General features: G+C 41.6%; 1 protein-coding gene across 3 annotated transcripts in view; it reads left to right on the top strand.

The window, feature by feature from the left end:
• Positions 1-18,843, top strand: part of CTPS2 (CTP synthase 2) — a 110,459-nt gene that overhangs the window by 22,850 nt on the left and 68,766 nt on the right. For all 3 annotated transcript variants that reach the window (XM_087726284.1, XM_087726282.1, XM_087726283.1), the window contains exons 2-5: positions 5,296-5,501; positions 7,470-7,640; positions 9,842-9,942; positions 14,912-15,028. In XM_087726284.1, the coding sequence (XP_087582410.1) occupies positions 5,296-5,501; positions 7,470-7,640; positions 9,842-9,942; positions 14,912-15,028 (595 nt within the window). The remainder of the gene's footprint in view (positions 1-5,295; positions 5,502-7,469; positions 7,641-9,841; positions 9,943-14,911; positions 15,029-18,843) is intronic.

The following is an 18,843-nucleotide window of genomic DNA, read 5'->3' as shown; positions in this document are numbered from 1 at the left end:
TGATACAGTGGTTAGAATGCACTACTTCAGGCTACTACTGCTGCCTACCAGCTGCCTGAAATTTGACAGTTTGAATCTCACCGGCTCAAAGTTGACTCAGCCTTCCATCCTTCCAAGGTTGGTAAAATGAGGACCCAGATTGTTGGGGGCAATATGCTGGCTCTGTAAACTGCTTAGAGAGGGCTGTAAAGCTGTATATATAAGTCGAAATGCTATTGCTATTTTTTGGGTTGTAAACTATACAGCATTTCTTAGGAAATAAGATCTATAAAGCTTAATAAAAGAAGATCCAAAGTTATGGCAAAATAGAGGTGGAGGATTAATAAAAAGGGGACAAAGAAGGTAAAAAAACCTCACTCACTTGGCATTATGCTTAACACATAAATCCAACTGTAATGTTTTAAATAATTTCATAATGAAAATCTTTAATCAGCTTAATATCTATCACGCAGTTGTTTAAAGGAATGTTTTTTTCAAAATATTTTGTCCTTTTCTAGTTTATGAGATGTTTTATCATACTGTCCCATGAGACAGTTTGTAGATCAGTCTTGAATGGATTCAACAAACAAAATCTTTCTTGATTAGATGAATTTAGTCCACTACTGTTTTAAACAGAAATGATTTAGACCAGGAGTGTCAAACTGGATTTCATTGAGGGCCGCATCAGGGTTGTGTTTCACGTCGGGGATCCCAGGAGGCATGGCTGGGGGAGGGGGCATGGCCAGCTCGATGTCACTCGTCGTGGCTCTGGTTTCAGCAACAACGGCCTCCTGCAGCCCTCTGTCAGCGAAAACGGACCCCGAGGAGGCCACATGCAGCCCGTCCAGGCTCCATTTTCAACCGTAATGGCTCCCCAGGCTCCATTTTTGCTGGTAGAGCAGTCATGTACCACAGATTGGTCCTTCGCTGTTTCCAGGGCAGCTCCCCAGGCCAGATCTAAGCACCTTGAATTTGACCACCTGATTTAGACCTTTGACCATGGAAAACCCACATATATACTGTAAGAAACCTCCCAGTGTTAATATCCAGTAATGGATATTGAAAGATGTACTTCCTCAGAGATTGGATGTAATATATGCCTAGAAGCAATTAACAACCTTTTCCATGTTGAGTTTATGTTATTTAGTTTTCAAGCTATTGATTTGGGCAACCAATATTGTATCTTTTAGAAAATCCTCACAGTTTAATTACCCAATAGGTGTTGAAGTGCTTCATCTGACCTCTGTATTCAGTCTCACAAGATGACCTCTTGTTATAATATTATGATAGCGATGAAGTGGTTTTTCTCTCACTTTTCTTACATTATATGCAAGTGCATAAAACTTTATCACATTCTGTCATGCTTCCAACCTTTTAAATATAATGTATGTATGTATGTATGTATGTATGTAAGTAATGTATGTATGTATATATGTATGCATGTATATCTTCCTTGGATGGGAGTACTAGTCCCTTTGCTATTTCTTGCTCCATGCACATGACCAAGAGTGGATTTGAAGAACCCCTGCATCTAAGTCTATATGTATAGTGCTATCTTGGTACTGATCGTTAATTGGTTCTAGGAGGCACGATGATTATCAAAAATGATAAATATCAAGCAATTTTTCCCATAAGGAATAATGCAAATAAATTGAATGCATTCCCAAACTAAAGACAATTCATATTTTAAGGTAATATCTAAAATGATAAAGTTATTTATCATTACATGAGAAATAAACTTAAAAATTAATAAATACTTTGATTAAATAAAAGAGAAACTTTGCTTTACCTGTACTGATGAGAAAAAGTGCAAAAATACATAAAATGACCACAGAAGCTAAAATAAGACTACAAGGGGATGTGTACAGGACAAGGGCTATCACATAATTAACACATCATCTTTGTTTCGGCTGGAAAGGGTAACAAATTACAAGACACTGACAAATTCTAGCTTGAGCATTGAGTACCAAACCAATGACAAGTACTGGGACAAAATTTTCTCGTGAAAATCCATTGAGTACCAAATTCAATGAGTTTCAAAGCAGTTGAGTACTGGGGTACCGCTGTAGTTAGTTGCTTTTGTTTGCTTTTGCTTGACAGATAAGAAAAATTAGTCATATTCATGATATACAATTCCTTGTTTCTTCAGTAGGTGTCAGCAAATGCAAACATTTCTACCATGCATGAGAAAATGAAAGCCCACTGAAACACTTGCCAGCAGATTGTCGCATTCAGGAAGATTGTTAGTAAAGGAGAAGGACAGCCCAGAAGTCCTTACATCCTTGGAGACAAACAATCTTAGACTCTCTCTTGGTCTAACTACTTTAAGATCTCATTTTCATTATCTACCATCTTTGGCAAATTTACTTTTTTTTTTTGCTGCTGAACAGTGACGTGCGGTGAGGTTTATGGCTGGTGAAGCAAGCGGGCAAAAGCCGCCCTATGTCGGACGTCCCGCCACTGTGTCCAACATAGAGGTGTCCCGCATCTATGGCGGAAACAGCGCCGGGGCTTTCGGATGCCCCGCCGCTGTGTCTGACATAGAGGTGTCCCGTATCTATGGCAGACACAGCGCCGAGGCTTTCAGATGCCCTGCTGCTGTGTCCAACATAGAGGCATCCCGCATCTATGTTGGACACAGCGCCGGGGCTTTTGGACACCCCGCCACTGTGTCCGACATAGATGCGGGATGCCTCTATGGCGGACACAGCGGCAGGGTTTTCAGACGCCCCGGCACTGTGTCCGACATAGAGGCATCCCGCATCTATGGCAGACACAGCGGCGGGGCGTCCGAAAGCCCCGGCGCTGTGTCTGCCATAGATGCATCCCACATCTATGGCAGACACAGCGCTGGAGCTTTTGGACACCCGCCGCTGTGTCCGACATAGAGGCGTCCTGCATCTATGGCAGAAACAGCGTCGGGGCTTTTGGACACCCTGACGCTGTGTCTGACATAGAGGTGTCCCGCATTTATGGCTTTTGGATGCCCCGCCGCTGTGTCCGACATAAATGCGGGACGCCTCTATGTCGGACACAGCAGCAGGGCTTTCGGAAGGGCTCTACCACACCAAGGGAGAACCCATCTTTCTTCCCTCTCCTACAAAACAGCATCAGAAGGAGAAAGGGGCAGATTATATTAATGAAGACACCCCACACTTAAAGTGGTTCCCCTTAGAAAGGAAATGGAAAATGATTATAAACATGCCTGCTGAATGGTCAGCCTCCTCGCTTTAACAGTTTTGGGTTGCCAAATTCAACTCAGACATTTCTCAGCTGAGGGATTTCCTACTGCCCAATAAATGCGTTTATTTATGGGAATGGTTCCGATACATTAAAAAAAAAGTGCCAACCTGCGCGCCAGCAGAGGCGGGTAAAACACACAGACACACACACACAGACACACACAGACACAGACACAGACACACACATTACTTACAATAATACAATTACTTACAAATTACATTAATTTTGAATTTCTCCCCCTCCCTCCCATCCACATACCTTTTCCAGCGGTTTCACAGAGGATTTCAACTCTGCTCTTGTCTGCCATGATGAAAATGTAAAAATGTAAAAGGAAAAAGTCAAGAGCTGCTGAGGTCAGGCTGGGTTAGCTGCTGCCAGAGTCTCCAATGGATGACTCTGCTTAACTGTTTACAAAAGCCTCTAAAAAAGTGCCCTCTACAGGAGGAGGTGAGAGAACCATGTGCCTCATCTACATAAGGAATTTTTCGGCTTTTAACCCTTGCTTAACTGCTCGAGTGATCACAAAGATAAACTAAATGAGGCACGTGGTTCTCCCATCTCCTTCTGTAGAGGGCACTTTTTAAGAGGCTTTTTTAAACAGTTAAACACTAAGCAGAGTCATCCACTGTGACTCTGGCAGCAACTACCTCAGCCTTTTTCCTTTTACATTTTTTTTCTTTTCATGATGACAGTGGTGAGGCCTTGCCTCCCCTGCCTCCCCTGACTGCACATCGCTGCTGCTGAAGTATCTTTTATATTTCTCTTCTAACCACTTAACAGCTACCAAAACTTCTTTGAGTCTTGGTGTTTACCATTTCCTAATCCGAAAGAAAAGAGGTATTTGACATTCAGCTTTTCTCTTGAACACATGAGTTGCACTTTTTTGCACTTTTCATTTTTGCAATTTCCTGTTTTTCCTCATTTAACCCAGAAGATATGCATAACAGCATCTGCCAGACCTTGGAACCTAGGTCCTGGGCCTCATTAATACTTTGATGAGAGACTTCCATGAAAAATGCAGACTGGGTTAAAAAAGTTGAAGCCCACAATCTCAAAGTTGCCAGTGTTGAGAAACATTGCCATAGATCAAAGCAGTGGTAAATCTCTTTTACATTATTGACAAGAAAACTAAATCGACCTGAAATTACATTACACAATTTCAATTCAAAGTAAGTCATTTTGATACAGCATGGGTTGCACAGGTAAACCCACCAGTGGCTGGCCAGGTTAGGTGGTCTTAATAGAATGGACCTTATAGATTCATTTTAGTTTGGCCTTTTACTCCAGTGCCCTGAAGTCCCAAAGTTGACTTTTAACTTCCTCATATTACAAATAGGGCTGACAGTGTGGCAAGACTCTGTAAAGGAGGGGCACAGGAAGCCAGGCGTGGGGGAGAGATACAACAGAGAAGTTGCAGAAAACTGTTGGTATGAATATCTGCTTTTGTAGTTTTCCAAGATGTACTTCCCTATTCTGAACAGGGGTTTTTACGTTTTGTATGAATACGCCTCTTTAAACGCCCTCTGATTGACGAAGTTTGATTAAAGGTATAAAATCACTGCCCTGGGCGTAGCCAGGCAGTTCAGATGTTGGTGTGTGAACACGCTGAAGTCGATGCATCCAATAAACCTGTTTCTCTTCCTTCGTGGTCTCAAGTCCTGATCTTTCGTAAGTAGATTACAAACCACAATCTGCTGCAACAATTTGTTTTTGTAAAAAAAACATTGGCTGTTTTAATGTCTTCTTTCTATCTTTCTGAGGTGGGTAAAATGAGGACCCAGATTGTTGGGGGAATATGCTGACTCTGTAAACCACTTAGAGAGGGCTGTAAAGCACTGTGAATCAGTATATAAGTCTAAATGCTATTGCTATTTTAGTTGTCTGTCATTTGCAGTTTATTTTGATGGCAAATAAATATAACTACATTATACTATAAATAAATGTACTTGCTATTATTTAATTTCTTAAATTAATTCTTAATTTTAGTCATAGTATGCTAAATGCATATTATATGCTATGATAGTTATTTCCTGTGTGAATAAAGATATCTGTATCTAACCTTTTCATTTTTAGGATTCCAGCTCAAGTGATACAGCATATTCATAATTTCCCCATGAAATATATCCTGGTAACTGGTGGTGTCATTTCGGGTATTGGCAAAGGAATTATTGCAAGCAGCATAGGTACCATCCTGAAATCATGTGGCCTCCGAGTAACTGCAATCAAAATAGACCCCTACATTAACATCGATGCTGGAACGTTCTCACCATATGAACATGGTATTTGTGACACTTTTTTTACAAAATGGAATTCCAGAACATATATTTTATTAATTTCATTGCCCTATCCTTCCGAGGGGGGTAAAATGAGGACCCAAATGGTTGGGGGCAATATGCTGACTTTAAACTGCCTAGAGAGGGCTGTAAAGCACTGTAAAGTGGTATATAAGTCTAAATGCTATTGCTATTGTAGGACATAAGGTGCTGAAAATGTAATACTGAATCCTGATGCAAAGCTTTTTTAGTTTACTGTTATTAATAACAGAATATTAGTAGCTACTCCTCTTCCCAAATACATAACTGAAAAAATGCAAGAAGCCTTTGACAGCCAGAAAGGTAGTACAGGCATTATAAATTATAATTCTAAACTTCAGTCTCATGCATCTTATGTGACTGTTTTATGTAATAATGAACATTTTTCTATGCAACTTAATATTTACTACTATGAAGATCTGTAGAGCTCGAATAATTCAACTTCCTGCCATAGAAGGAATCCTGCAATATCTCAGACTCATGGAAGTCTAACTTGGTTTGAAAATTTCCATAGATGCAGTACTCAACCATGGTCACCCAGTTGCATTCATGCCTAAAGTGGGGCTAGAACTTACAGTCTTCAGATTCTAGCCTGGTTCTTTTAACCATTACCCCAAACTAGGTTTATTTCATAAGGTGTAATCTCTCTGATTTCAACCTTTTAGTACTGAATTACAAATTACAATTTATTGTAGAGATGTAAAACATATCTATATGCCTAGAAAAGATTCAATATAAAAATATAACTAGTGGTAATAATATAAAATCAAATCTTATGATTTCTTGGTTAATTGGGAAAAATAATTTTCCAATCCAATATATAACTTGATTCTTATAGGAAAAATAGATGAATTTAGATCCGTGATAGTCAACCTGGTCCCTACCGCCCACTAGTGGGCATTCCAGCTTTCATGGTGGGCAGTAGGGGTTTGCTGTAACTCTGCTTTATAAATTTTATAAAGTAAAGTTACTTTCCTACTTTATAAATCACCATTACTGTGGAACCGTTGGGCGGTTAGAAAATTTTACTACTAACAGAAATACAAAAGTGGGCAGTAGGTATAAAAAGATTGACTACCCCTGATTTAGATAATTAAATATTTTAAATGCAGCTCTGCATTTAAAAGACATGGGCCACTCTTTTGAAGAGAGCAAAGTCCACATTTTGGACAGAGAAGACTGCTGGTTTGAAAGAGGGGTCAAAGAGGCCATCTATGTCAAAATTGAACACCCCTCTCTTAATGGAGGGGGAGGGATCTATCTTCATCTATCTCCAATTTACAACACAGTCCTTTCAACAGTTCCAAGAAGACTCCACACCCATTTGCACTACTCAGATGACCCTGATGACACAGATAAACCTCCAAGTGACCTTAACAACTCGCTAAAAGAATACAAATGTCTGCAAAGAGCATAAACCCTTCTATTTCCCACCATCCAGTCAGAGCTGAATAAGCTTCTTGGATGAGAAGTGAAATGTCTTCAAAGAAAAACCAGAAAGTCCAGTTGCCTATTGAAAAAGCACCTTTGAGACAACCATGACCTAGAGGACTGAGAATCTCTATAGATATTTAGATTTCAGTCACAAGCATTCTTATTAAAAGTGTGTTCATTTAATTAAGCAATATATACCTTTGACTAAATATATTTATGATTGTACTACATGACATATATTACTGTATATGTACTGTACTGTATATACACCATAGATATTCACTCTGTGTGTATATATGATTATACATGTAAATAGTAAATCTACTACTCTGACTTCATGTTTATAAGCAAAAATTACCCTAGAAATTTTATTAATTTTTTATTCCTACTATTAAAGAGTACTATTTAGTAGAACATCTATTGTATCTTAGTAAAAATGCAATATAGCAAATTTTGCCAAGTATTTCATATTTTTCACAATCACTGCTTTGTTTTGTTTAGGTGAAGTTTTTGTACTAAACGATGGTGGAGAAGTTGATCTAGACTTGGGAAACTATGAAAGATTCTTAGATATTAGCCTTTACAAGGACAATAACATCACTACTGGAAAGATCTACCAACATGTCATCAATAAAGAAAGACACGGAGATTACTTAGGAAAAACTGTTCAAGGTATCATTGTGTTAAAAAAAAATGCAAATTATTTCACTTCTTTCCTGAGATACAGTGTATATACTTGTCCAATTCACCTTCTCAGTAGTCCACGGTGGTAAATTTCTAGAAACCCAGTCACTTCTAGTTTACTTAGTAAGCTATATAAAAACTCAAGGCTTAGCATAAATTGTGCAATAGTTCACTATCTTGTTAACAATGTGATATAACTTTCAAAGATTAAACATATTCTTTGAATATTGTAGACCGGGGGTATCAAACTGAAGGCCTGGAGGCCGAATCAGGCCCATGGGGTGCTTAGATCTGGCCCACGGGGCTGCTCTGGAAACAGCAAAGGACTGGCCCACAGTGCCTCTGCCAGTGAAAACGGAGCTCAAGACGGCCACACATAGCCCTCCTGAGGTCCGTTTTCAGCTGCGACAGCCTCCTGCAGCCCTCTGCCAGTGAAAACAGCCACATCCACCTTGGCCACACCCACCCTGGCCATGCCCACCTGGCCCCCTTAGGTCAAACACAACCCTGATGCGACCCTCAATGAAATCGAGTTTGACACCCCTGTTTTAGACCAGCGGTCCCCAATCTTTTTGGTATCAGGGACCAGTTTTGTGGAAGACAGGTTTTCCACAGATGGGAGTGGGATGGTTTTAGTTTCAGTCACGCATGATGCGATTGAGTTTGATACCTGTGGTTTAAACTGATTAATCTATGTTAAAATACCGTATTTTTCAGAGTATAAGACACACCTTTTTCCCTCAAAAAGAGGCTGAAAATCTAGGTGCATCTTATACACTGAATACAGCATTTTTTGCCTCCTGAAACCCCGCCCCTTCATTAAAATGGCCGTGCATAGCTTGTAGGAGGCTTTCAGAGAGCTCCTGGGAGCTGGGAAGGGAAGAAATGAGCAAAAAGCGGCTGTTTTTTGCTCAATTTTGCCCCACCCCCCAGCCCCCAGGAGCACTCTATAAGCTTCCTAATGCCCCGTTTTGACAAAAAACAGGCCGGTTTTTGCAAAAAATGGGCCGGTTTTTGCTTGTTATTGCTCCCCACCCCCGTCCCCAGGAGCTGTCTACAAGCCTCCTAAGGGTTATTCATGCCCTTTAAAAAAAAAAAAAACGGGCCTGCTTTCTCAAAAAACGGGCTGTTTTTGGGAGGTTTGCAGAGTGCAAAAACTTTTTTTTTTAATTTGCCTCTTCAAAACCTTGATGCATTTTATACTCCAGTGCGTCTTATACTCCGAAAAATACGGTACTTAAACGAAATTGATAATAAAAGTATAGTTGGACTCAGATTGATCCCAGTAAGAAGAAAGTAATCATGCCATCCTAAAAAGGCACTCTCTTTAATAGCTGAGAGCTAGACTTCAGTTCATGGATATATCCAGAGAAGGACCTTCAAAATTCTGTATTATTTGTCACTTGATAATGTTCCTAAGTACCATATTCATATATTGTATACTGAAAGCTAGTGCTGATGAGAAAACAACATTCACTTCATTCTATCCCAACAACAAGTCTAACTGCCCAGAACTTCCTTAACTTCTTTCAAAGAAATCCTGCATACAGTACAATGCTTACTGGAACAGTATTCAAACACATAGCTAGTCATTTGCTAGAGAAATGATTGTCACTTACAGAATTGTATTCAGAATTGTATATAGAATTGAGCTCATTATTTTCCCATGTATGTTTTCATTTCAATCCTTTTAAAGTATTTTTTGGAAGATACAAATTGACATCCTTGGTTACCTGATAGCATTTATGTTTGAACTGTTAAATGTTATATTCAAGTATTCCTACTCAAGTTGCAGTTATTTCTATCATTCAATAGTAAATAAGAGCAGAAGAGCTAATAATGGGTTTTTATCTTTCTGGGTGTTGATGACAAGAGGAACTGATGTAATTACTACTTAATACAATAGGTTATTGACTATGTAATAGTATATATGTGATTATATGTTATGAAAATGGAAAATAAAAAAGTATGTTTCATTAAAAAAAATAGTAAATAAGTTTCTAAAGAATTCACATAGCAACTTTATTCTTACTAGTTCATTTGATCAGATTACTATAGAATCTTCTTAAGATCTCAAGAAAAGATTGTGCTGTAGCTGTAAATGCAATTATAACTTTAATACTTGAAAAACTTCATGAAATAGTGTATAGCCAATTTTCTGTCGCATTAATATTTTATTTGGCTTGTAGTTGTACCTCATATTACTGATGCTGTTCAAGAATGGGTAATGAATCAGGCAAAAGTTCCTGTGGATGATGATAAGAAAGAACCACAGATATGTGTAATTGAAGTGAGTATGAATTTTCTGTATGTAGCTGTGAGCAAGGGCTTATTTATTATATTTATTCTTGATTATAATCCCAAGGGACTCTTGGTGGTTTATAGGAATACAATTCAAACATCCATGGTCAGCATTAAAGTAATAATACAAAAACTCTAAAAAGCATAGAAAGTAACCTAAAATCCTGCTATCAAGTCCTAAGCACTTTCCAGAAGAGCTCTATTTTCAGCTGCTTCCAGAAGACAATTAATGTAGAAACTAACCTTACCTCTAGCAGGAAGCCATTCCAGAAAGCAAGAACTGCTACTAAAATGGATATAAAATCCTCTCACCTCAGGCTGCGGAGTAACAATGCCCTAACTGAAGCTGGACATAGCCCTCATGACTGCAGCTTCCACCTGCTGTTTTAGCAGGAACTGCAAATCCAGAGGAGCCCCCAGGTCATAAACCTGATTCTTTATACTGTATGTGTCAGCCTTACCAGATAGATCAGATAGGGAACATGAATGAAAAGGCTAATCCAGTTTTATTGTAAAGCTATATGAAGAGAATCTTGCAAGTATGATGAAGGTATAAATCTTCCATTGTCCTAAAGGTGCTTTTTCCACAGGTAACTGGACTTTCTTGATTTTTTCTTTGGAAACATTTTGTTTCTCATCCAAGAAGCTTTTCAATTCTAACTCTTGGAGCGATAAGAAGCTTCTTGGATGAGAAGCAAAATGTTTTCAAAGAAAAAAATAAGAAAGTCCAGTTGCTTTTGGAAAAAGCACCTTTGGAATAACCATGACTTGGATGATTGAGAATCTCCATAGATAAATCTTCCACTGTCTCTTTTACTGCCTGAGAAACTAAAGTCTTATCTGACTGTTTCCTGTTCTGAATTCCAATGGATGTGTCAATTGCTCATCTTCGCTTTCTTTGAAATCGCTAGCAACTGTCATAAGCAGGGAGGATGCGGCATCTGGGAGGGGAAGTATACTGGAGGTGTGAAAGAATGCTATGGGGAATTGGAGAGTATTGACACTAATAGGAACCAGAGATGGCAACTTGAGCCATCTGCCAAGCTTCAAGGAAGCCAGCCATGTGACAGGAATTTCCATTGGTGCCTGAGGCACCAAGTTCCCAAAACATCAGAACGGCACCTGATTGGACTGCTCTCCTGGGGGGAGAATTTTGGATACTGGGGATTACATTCAATATATGATTGTCACATGGTTTTTCCTCAGAGCTTGCCTCATCCGTGCTGCACTCAGCATCTTGCTGTGGCCTGTCAGCCACCAGCCCCTTCAGCAGCTGAATTAGAGAAGAAGGAGGCATGGGAGTCAGAGTCAGCATCAAAGCAACCCAAGAGCTCCAAGGGGGAAGAGGGAATGGAGCTGGCAGAGGTAGAGAGACAGAGGTGGTCATCTGTCAGCCCTCAGATGGAGAGTCAGCAGCCCCTAGATCTGGAGGTGGCTGATGAGAAACAAAAGGAACGGCTTGGTCCAGTGCCTGATGCACAGAAGGCAGAGGAGAGAAAAGCAATGGGCTGATCCGTGACCCGACAAATGCGCGAACGACAAAAGCGCGAACGACAAAAGCGCGGCGCTAAAACCGCGGCGCTAAAACCGCGGCGCTAAAACCGCGATGTCAAAAGTGCGCCGACAACAGCGCGCCGACAACAGCGCGCCGACAACAGCGCAATTTAAGTTAAGGTAAGGTTTAGGGTTAAGTTTAGGGTTAGGTTTAGGGTTAGGTTTAGGGTTAGGTTTAGGGTTAGGTTTAGGGTTAGGTTTAGGGTTAGGGTTACAGCGTGCTTCTGTCAGCGCGTTGTTGTCGGTGCGCTTCAGCGCTCATTCGTTGGCGTGGTTTTGTCGGTGCGGTTTTGTCACCGCGGTTTAGTCAGGCGCGCTTTTGTCGTTCGCACATTTGTGGTGGAACCGGGCTGATCTTTGAGAAAGAAGATCCACCGTTGCTAGCAAGCCCCACCCTAGCTGTGGGGATAAACAGCAGGGGGCAGAGATGAATAGATGTGGCAGACAACTATTCATCTTCAGGTTGGATGGACTTGTTAGCTTGCAGTGAGAGAGAAACTTTTTTCAGGGGCTGCTGGCACTCCTAATAAAGGGATCTCTGAGTTAACTTTAGGGGTGGCATCATGTTTAGGGAGCTGGGTCAGAATATATATCTCTAGTAAAAGTATCTTTCTCTAAACCCTCTAGATTGAAGGGTCATTCTTTCCTAGGGGAGTAGCTGGGGCCAGTCTGACAGTAGACAAGCACTGCTATAGCAGTTAACCAGGAGTGTCTACTGAGGGGACTGAGCAAAAAATGACAATCCATGAAGATGGCAGGGAAGAGGAGTCACCCTGCCAAATTGCATTGCCCCAAAAAGGAGCTTGAATGACTGGGGAACTTGAGCATCGGTGAAGAAACCTGAAGCCCTGTGGGTCGATCACCCTGGGGGTGAAGGAGAAGGATATGGAAGAAAAAGCCCTCAGCATGATGTACACCTGGGAAACCATGGAGCCAGAAGACAGGAGTGTCATGGAGATCATGGTGAAGAGGAGTTCCCAAGGGAGGTGGATGAATAAGAAGACCTGGTAGAGCAAGCCTGAAGGGTGTTAGAGATGCCTTTGAGAACCAGTGATTCAAAGAACTCCTGGCTCAACTAAAAGAGTCTTGACCCTGACTGGGGCTGGTGGGAGATGGCACTGCAGTGCAGGCAGCCACAATGGGGGTGCCAGTCTCATCCACCCATGTCCTTATTCAGGCAGCTCCGTGACTTCCCCAATGGGGTCCTGTCCTGCCAAGACCTCCTGCCCTGGACTTGAAATATGCAGGAGACCCAAAACGACTGGGTTTTTCTTCATCCAGGTGTGGAATTATATGCAGGAGGACAGAGTCGACCTGACCAGTGAAGCAGCTCAGGTAAGGTGCATGACCATGGCCCTGGAAGGTACCGCTGCAGAGTGGATGGTCTCCCTCCACAATGACAATGTGTCAGAGCTCCAAAGCTTCCACCAATTGATGATGGCCTTGTACAAGTGGTTCAAAGACCCACTCGCCCAAAGGAAGGCCTGAACCTACATCAAAACCATCAATCAGGATTTCAAGGAAGTAACAGTGTAAAATCAAGAGTTTCACGAGCTAGTGTGCCAGCTAGCTGGAGGACATTCAAAATAGGCTCAATGATAATATATACAACACTTGCATCTCACAGGGAGCTCCCCCCGCACCCTCCGCCAGTGATACGTGACAGCCAAAGGGGTGGAGATAGACCTGGCTAGATCCCAAAGCTGAAACTCCCCCTCTGCAAAGGCAGAGGTCCCAAGAACACCCGGATGCAACTTCAGCCCCAAATGCCGACCTGCTAGATTCTTCAAGTGCAGGAAGGAAGGGCACTGAGCCACCAACTGCCAACTCGCCAAAATGACCCCAAAGACCACTGCCAACTCTGGGTGGGAGAAACTATCTCAAGACTCCACAAGATGAAGTGGTTGCGTTCTCCCCTCCTGACAATGGGGAGCGAGGAACTTTGACCACCCCAGAAAGAAGCAACACTGACTCTGACAATCCCCTGATAAGTCACCTGTGAATCCTGTCACCATCCCAGTAGAGCTGAATGTGCCATCATTGGACGCCCAGGGGAAGGTGTGGGCCTTACTGGATTTGGGTTGCCTCAGATGCGTGGTGAGCCCAGAGTTGGTGGAAAAATAATGGTATTCTATGACCCCCAGAGAGGTGGAAGAGCTCCGCACATACTGTACATACATAAAAACCTACAATACAGTTTTATCCAGTTGGCCAGACCCTGGGTAGCCACCCCTGTCCTGTTCTGGGAAAAGAAAGATGGCTCTCTTTGCTTGTGCATGTACTATCACAGAGTTAACACAGTCTGTGTGGAGAATTTATGTCTCCTACCACTCATGAAGGACATGCTAGCCCACTTAGCCAAGGGGACGGTCTTTACAAAACTGGTCTTACGTGAAACGTATTACTGAGTCAGGATTAAGGAAGGGGATGAGTGGAAAATGGCTTTCAACTGCTCCCTGTGATGTTTCCAATTCCGAGTGCTACTGTTTGGATTGCAAGGAGCTCCTGCCATATTCATGCAGCTAATAAAAAAGTCCTGCACTTATACAAAGGGGTATTTAGACGACATTCTAATCTGAAATGAAGGACAACCATGTTCAGCTCATACAAACTATATTTTAAAAATTGCAGCCAGCCAAGCTGTATGTTAATCTTTCAAAGTGTGAGTTCCATAAAGACAAAATTGAATACTTGGGATACCGAATCCCACAGGAAGGGGTGAAAATTGATCCAGAAAAAGTAAGGGCAGTCCTGGAATGTCCTCCACCCTCACATGAGGAAGCTACTCCAAAGTTTCTTGGGATTCACAAAGCGGCTGTTTGGAGTGGTACCTGTGCTGGAAGACCCAAACCCAAACGCCTCATTTGTAATCTAGGCAGATGCTAGTGCCGTGGCCATTGAAGCTGTGTTGCTGCAAGAAACTTCCCAGGGAATCCTTCAGACCTGTGCTTACACCTCCAAAAAAATTAATGGACACAGAATGAAAGTGGCAGTCTGGGAGAAGGAAACCTATGCAATTTGATTGCCGTTGCTAACTTTGCGACATTTCTTGGAAGGATCAAAATATATATTTAAAGTGTGGCCACATCACAAGAACCTAGAAGTGTTTTTGTTTAATTAAAACAATAAAAAAAATTCAAAAAACTAAATAAATCATTAAATCAGCCTCTCTTACCATCACCAATTAAAACCATACCCCGAAGAAGAAATAGAGCCAGTAGATTCTGAGTAGTAAACAATATCACAATGATTATAAACCATAAAAACAATAATCTCACAAATTTGCCTAAATTATTACTGAGAGCATCTATACGTATTTTTAAAAGCATCCTTAAACTGAAGTACAGATTGAACTATGCCTTTTCATTTGCTCAAACTAATTAACTCCATATGTTATCTTTTAGTTGGGTGGAACTATTGGAGATATTGAGGGAATGCCCTTTGTAGAAGCTTTTCGACAGTTTCAATTTAAGGCCAAAAGAGAGAACTTTTGCAATATTCATGTCAGCTTAGTACCACAGGTAAGTATTTCTCATCATATGTTACTGCATTACTCATTTTAAATTTGATAAAATACTAAATTCAGAGATTTTTGAAGAAGTGAATGTAACTGCAATTGTATGCTCTTAGATATAGTCTTGTTATTGTTGTTCATTAATTGCCAACAAAACATTTTAGACAATGGTTCTAGGAAAGAGTTGAGAGGCTCACACTGTATTTATTTCAACCAATGAATAAATATCTGAAGGCCTTTGTGGAGTTTATATGGAACATTTAGTTAGATCAAAATCTAACCCTAATGGAGTATGTGTATTTTGCAAATGCTAAACTTGGGTTAGGCTTTTTTTGTCTTAATATGTTTTGTAAATGAAGCCTGTTTAGTTAATTTCTAACACAGTGTGAATGCTCAAATGGGTCAATTCAGTGTCCAGGGAAGTGTGTTGTTTAAATGCAAATCTTAACTTCAAATCTATTTAAAAATATCATTTAATTGAAAAAAATCTATTTAAAGATAATACCTTTAAAAGATATGTTCTAGGAAGTATACCTTGCTCCCTATGCATGCCAATCTGTCTCTTAATAACAGTTCACTTTTGTGTTGCTGGAATCCATCATCCCCTGCCAGGGCTTTTTTTAGTGGCCGCATCAGGTCCTTGGTCAATGTTGATGATGATGCTTCCTGCTGTCTCGTGAGGGCCGGTGCTGCTAATTGCTTGGAGAGAATGATGGAGTTGACAACTCCAGATACACCAGGACCCTCTTGTACAAATGTTCATAAAGGACCTCATTTACCAACTGCATGAGCACTGCAGGGGCTCCTTGTAGCCCAAATGGCATCACCCAGAATTGGTAGCACCTGGCTTTCATGCTTTCTCACTTGGTAGGATACCTTCCTCGAGTCTAGCTTCATGAAAAATTTCCCGTTTGCAAGTTGGCCCAATGTCCTGCATTAAGGGGATACATAATTTCCACACATATACAGTTTAGCTCTCTATAGTTGATGCACAACCTAAGGAACCCATCTTTCTTCTCTTTGAACAGCACATGGGCCGCCATTCTCGATTTTGCCAGTTGAATGAAGCCCCTGGCTAAGTTCTTATCTGTAAATGTGCAAAGCTCACACATCTCCCTGGGTGTCATAGAATATAGCTTTGATTATGGCAGCTTAGCCCCAGATACAATCTCAATCACACAATCTGTGGAACTGGGGTAGAAGTATGTCAGATTCCCTCTTGCCAAAAATCTTGGCCAGGTCCCGGTTTTCCTTGGGAATCTGGTTCTGAGCTATCACTCTTTTTAAGATATTGCCTGTCTCTGTCTTCACTTTCTTAACTGCAGACATGTAGCAGCTTCTTAGTACTTTCCCTAATTCCTGCTGGTTGGATGTTTTCCTTCACAGGCACCATTTGTTTCTTCCCAATCGACCTATGGGCTCCATTTTTTCCACCATGCCAGGCTGAGGACCATGGCCTCTGTCATCCCCAGGGCCACAATAAATTGAATAGTTTCTGGCTTTTAGCTTCACAGGCTCCATTAGTTTGGTTGCTGGCATTCTGCCCATTATTCAACTGTCTAGCTGGGAAAATACTACGAGTTTTCTTAGCTCTCTTAGCCTCATTCCTAGCTTCTCTACTATTTGGGGGCTGACCAGGCATCTGGTACACCCTGAGTCCAACAAGGCCATAAGGGTTCCCTTTACTCCCAAGGACGACATTGAAATCTCCACTAGCAGTCAAAGGGATGATGATGCCACTTACCATCAGATCGTCTTTGCTGTCACTCTCATAGAAGACTGATCCCATCTTGTCAGTGGCTGGAGTTCCCTCACCCACTGGATGGAGGGGAGAACTCTATGACCTGCTGTCCTGCATGAATTTTCTCTTTTGGTTTCAGTGGAGCTTTTTTCTTCTTCGGTTGGCTCAGAGGAGAGGGACTGGTCATTGACTGCGGTTCGAAGCATTTGGCAACTCAGTGTCTGTCCTTTCTGCAGAAAAGCAGCCACCAAGGTTCTGGTGGGGTCTTCCTCCTCTGAATGGTGGTGTGTTCTCTCTTTCTCCCCTGGGAGCTGCTTGCTTCTTTGTTAGCTGGCAAGGTCAAGTCTCATGCCCGGTGTGTTCATGGAATTCTATCAGGTCGATCTCCACCTTTGTGGCCATGCAGTCCTATGCTCATAGTTGTGCAGCACCTCCCTGGGCAGGTAATTCTGGTACAGCTTCTTGTTTAACCCCTCTCTGAAATGGTGGACCAACATGCATTCAGGCCAATCTCTTAGGAGTCTAGCCAAGTGGCAAAAGTCTTGTACTTTGTCACTGGTTGCTTCCCTTGCTTTACGGAATGGATATGGGCTTCCATGCATCAAACCACCATAGAGGCCTCAAACGCTCCATGTGGTACCAACTTGAGCCAAGAAATGAGCTAGGTGGCTTGGGTGCCCATTGAAACGGACCACCAAGGAGGATGGCTGCCTGTATCAGAACATATCTGGGAGGGGGAATGCCAGTTGCCATCACCCATGCCAGGATCTAAGCTGTGAGCACTTATGCTAGGCTGATGGTTGCAGCGGAGGAGGTGTGATGAAGCTGCTTGCATTGGTGGTCCAACCATAGCTGTGGCTAGCAGTGCCATCGGCTGAAGTATAGGGGGAAGGGGAGTTACCAGACCCGTTGGGGGTTTTCCTGGCGTCATTGCTGCATGAATCTCCATCCCTCTGAACTTCTCTCTCAACTGCTGCATGGACAAGCTGTGACCAGCATTTGGGATCTTCCACTCCAAATGGGTCATCCCATTTGGCTAGTTTCCTTGCGTTTCATTTACTGCTTTGGACCATGTTGATTCCAGTAGGGGGAAGGGCGTCTTCTTCCTCCCCTGTCCCACCCACATTCATTGCCCAGTGAGTCTTCGGCCCCTGGTATGGGGCTTTCCTTACTCACTCATTTATGGCTGAGGGTGACTGCTCAGACTTCTCAGGTTTTTGCTTTGGGGGCGTGCCAATGGCTTGCGTCCCTGCTGCGGCTTGAAGCAGTGTCGGTTCCTCGTGAGATCTCTCCTGGCTTCTTTTTCTCCTCTGTGTCTTTGGTCGCAGCTGATATGTCAAGATTGATCTCCTGGTGAAGTCTATGTAAGTTATTACAAAAGAACTGGCTTAATGTCAACCGTCCCAATATGCTAGCCAGCAAAAGAAGCTCCTGAGACATTTTTTTTCTCCAAGAGTATACTTTACTGAAAAGCCATGAAATAAGATACTGTAGATAGATAGATAGATAGATAGATAGATAGATAGATAGATAGATAGATAGATAGATAGATAGATAGATAGATAGATAGATAGATGAAAGAAAGAAAGAAAGAAAGAAAGAAAGAAAGAAAGAAAGAAAGAAAGAAAGAAAGAAAGAAAGAAAGAAAGAAAGAAAATAAAATGGAATGTAGGCTTTTCAAAGCTACTATTTGCTGCTATGACAACTTCTGGACACTGCTTTGTTAGACTTGTCATGTGGTTCACTTCTTCAGTGCAGATTTAAAACTGAGCTTGGTAATAAATGCCATGGCTGTATATATTGGCTGTGTTTAGTAGAGCAGAATGCTGACTACCACACCTCACATAGCATTATCCAAAAGTTATTTTACATACACAATATATTTTTGATTTTTTGTCAGACCTTAGTTCAACACAAAAACATTAAAGAAGAATTAATTATCACCAGAATAGGAAAGGGAAAACTAAAGGGAAAGTTATTATTTCAATTTATATAGCAACCCATGGTTTAAGTTCAGAAACTACACTGCAAAATGTGTTGCGAATATGAACCATAGTTAGTGCTTAGCTGGAGAACGCCAG

The sequence above is a fragment of the Thamnophis sirtalis genome, unplaced genomic scaffold (assembly GCF_051295495.1).
Source record: "Thamnophis sirtalis isolate CommonGarterSnake01/CBP01778 unplaced genomic scaffold, rThaSir2_p1.2 scaffold_12, whole genome shotgun sequence".
NCBI lineage: Eukaryota > Metazoa > Chordata > Lepidosauria > Squamata > Natricidae > Thamnophis > Thamnophis sirtalis.
The sequence above is the reverse complement of the archived record's forward strand: the minus strand, read 5'-3'. Positions and strand labels throughout refer to the sequence as shown.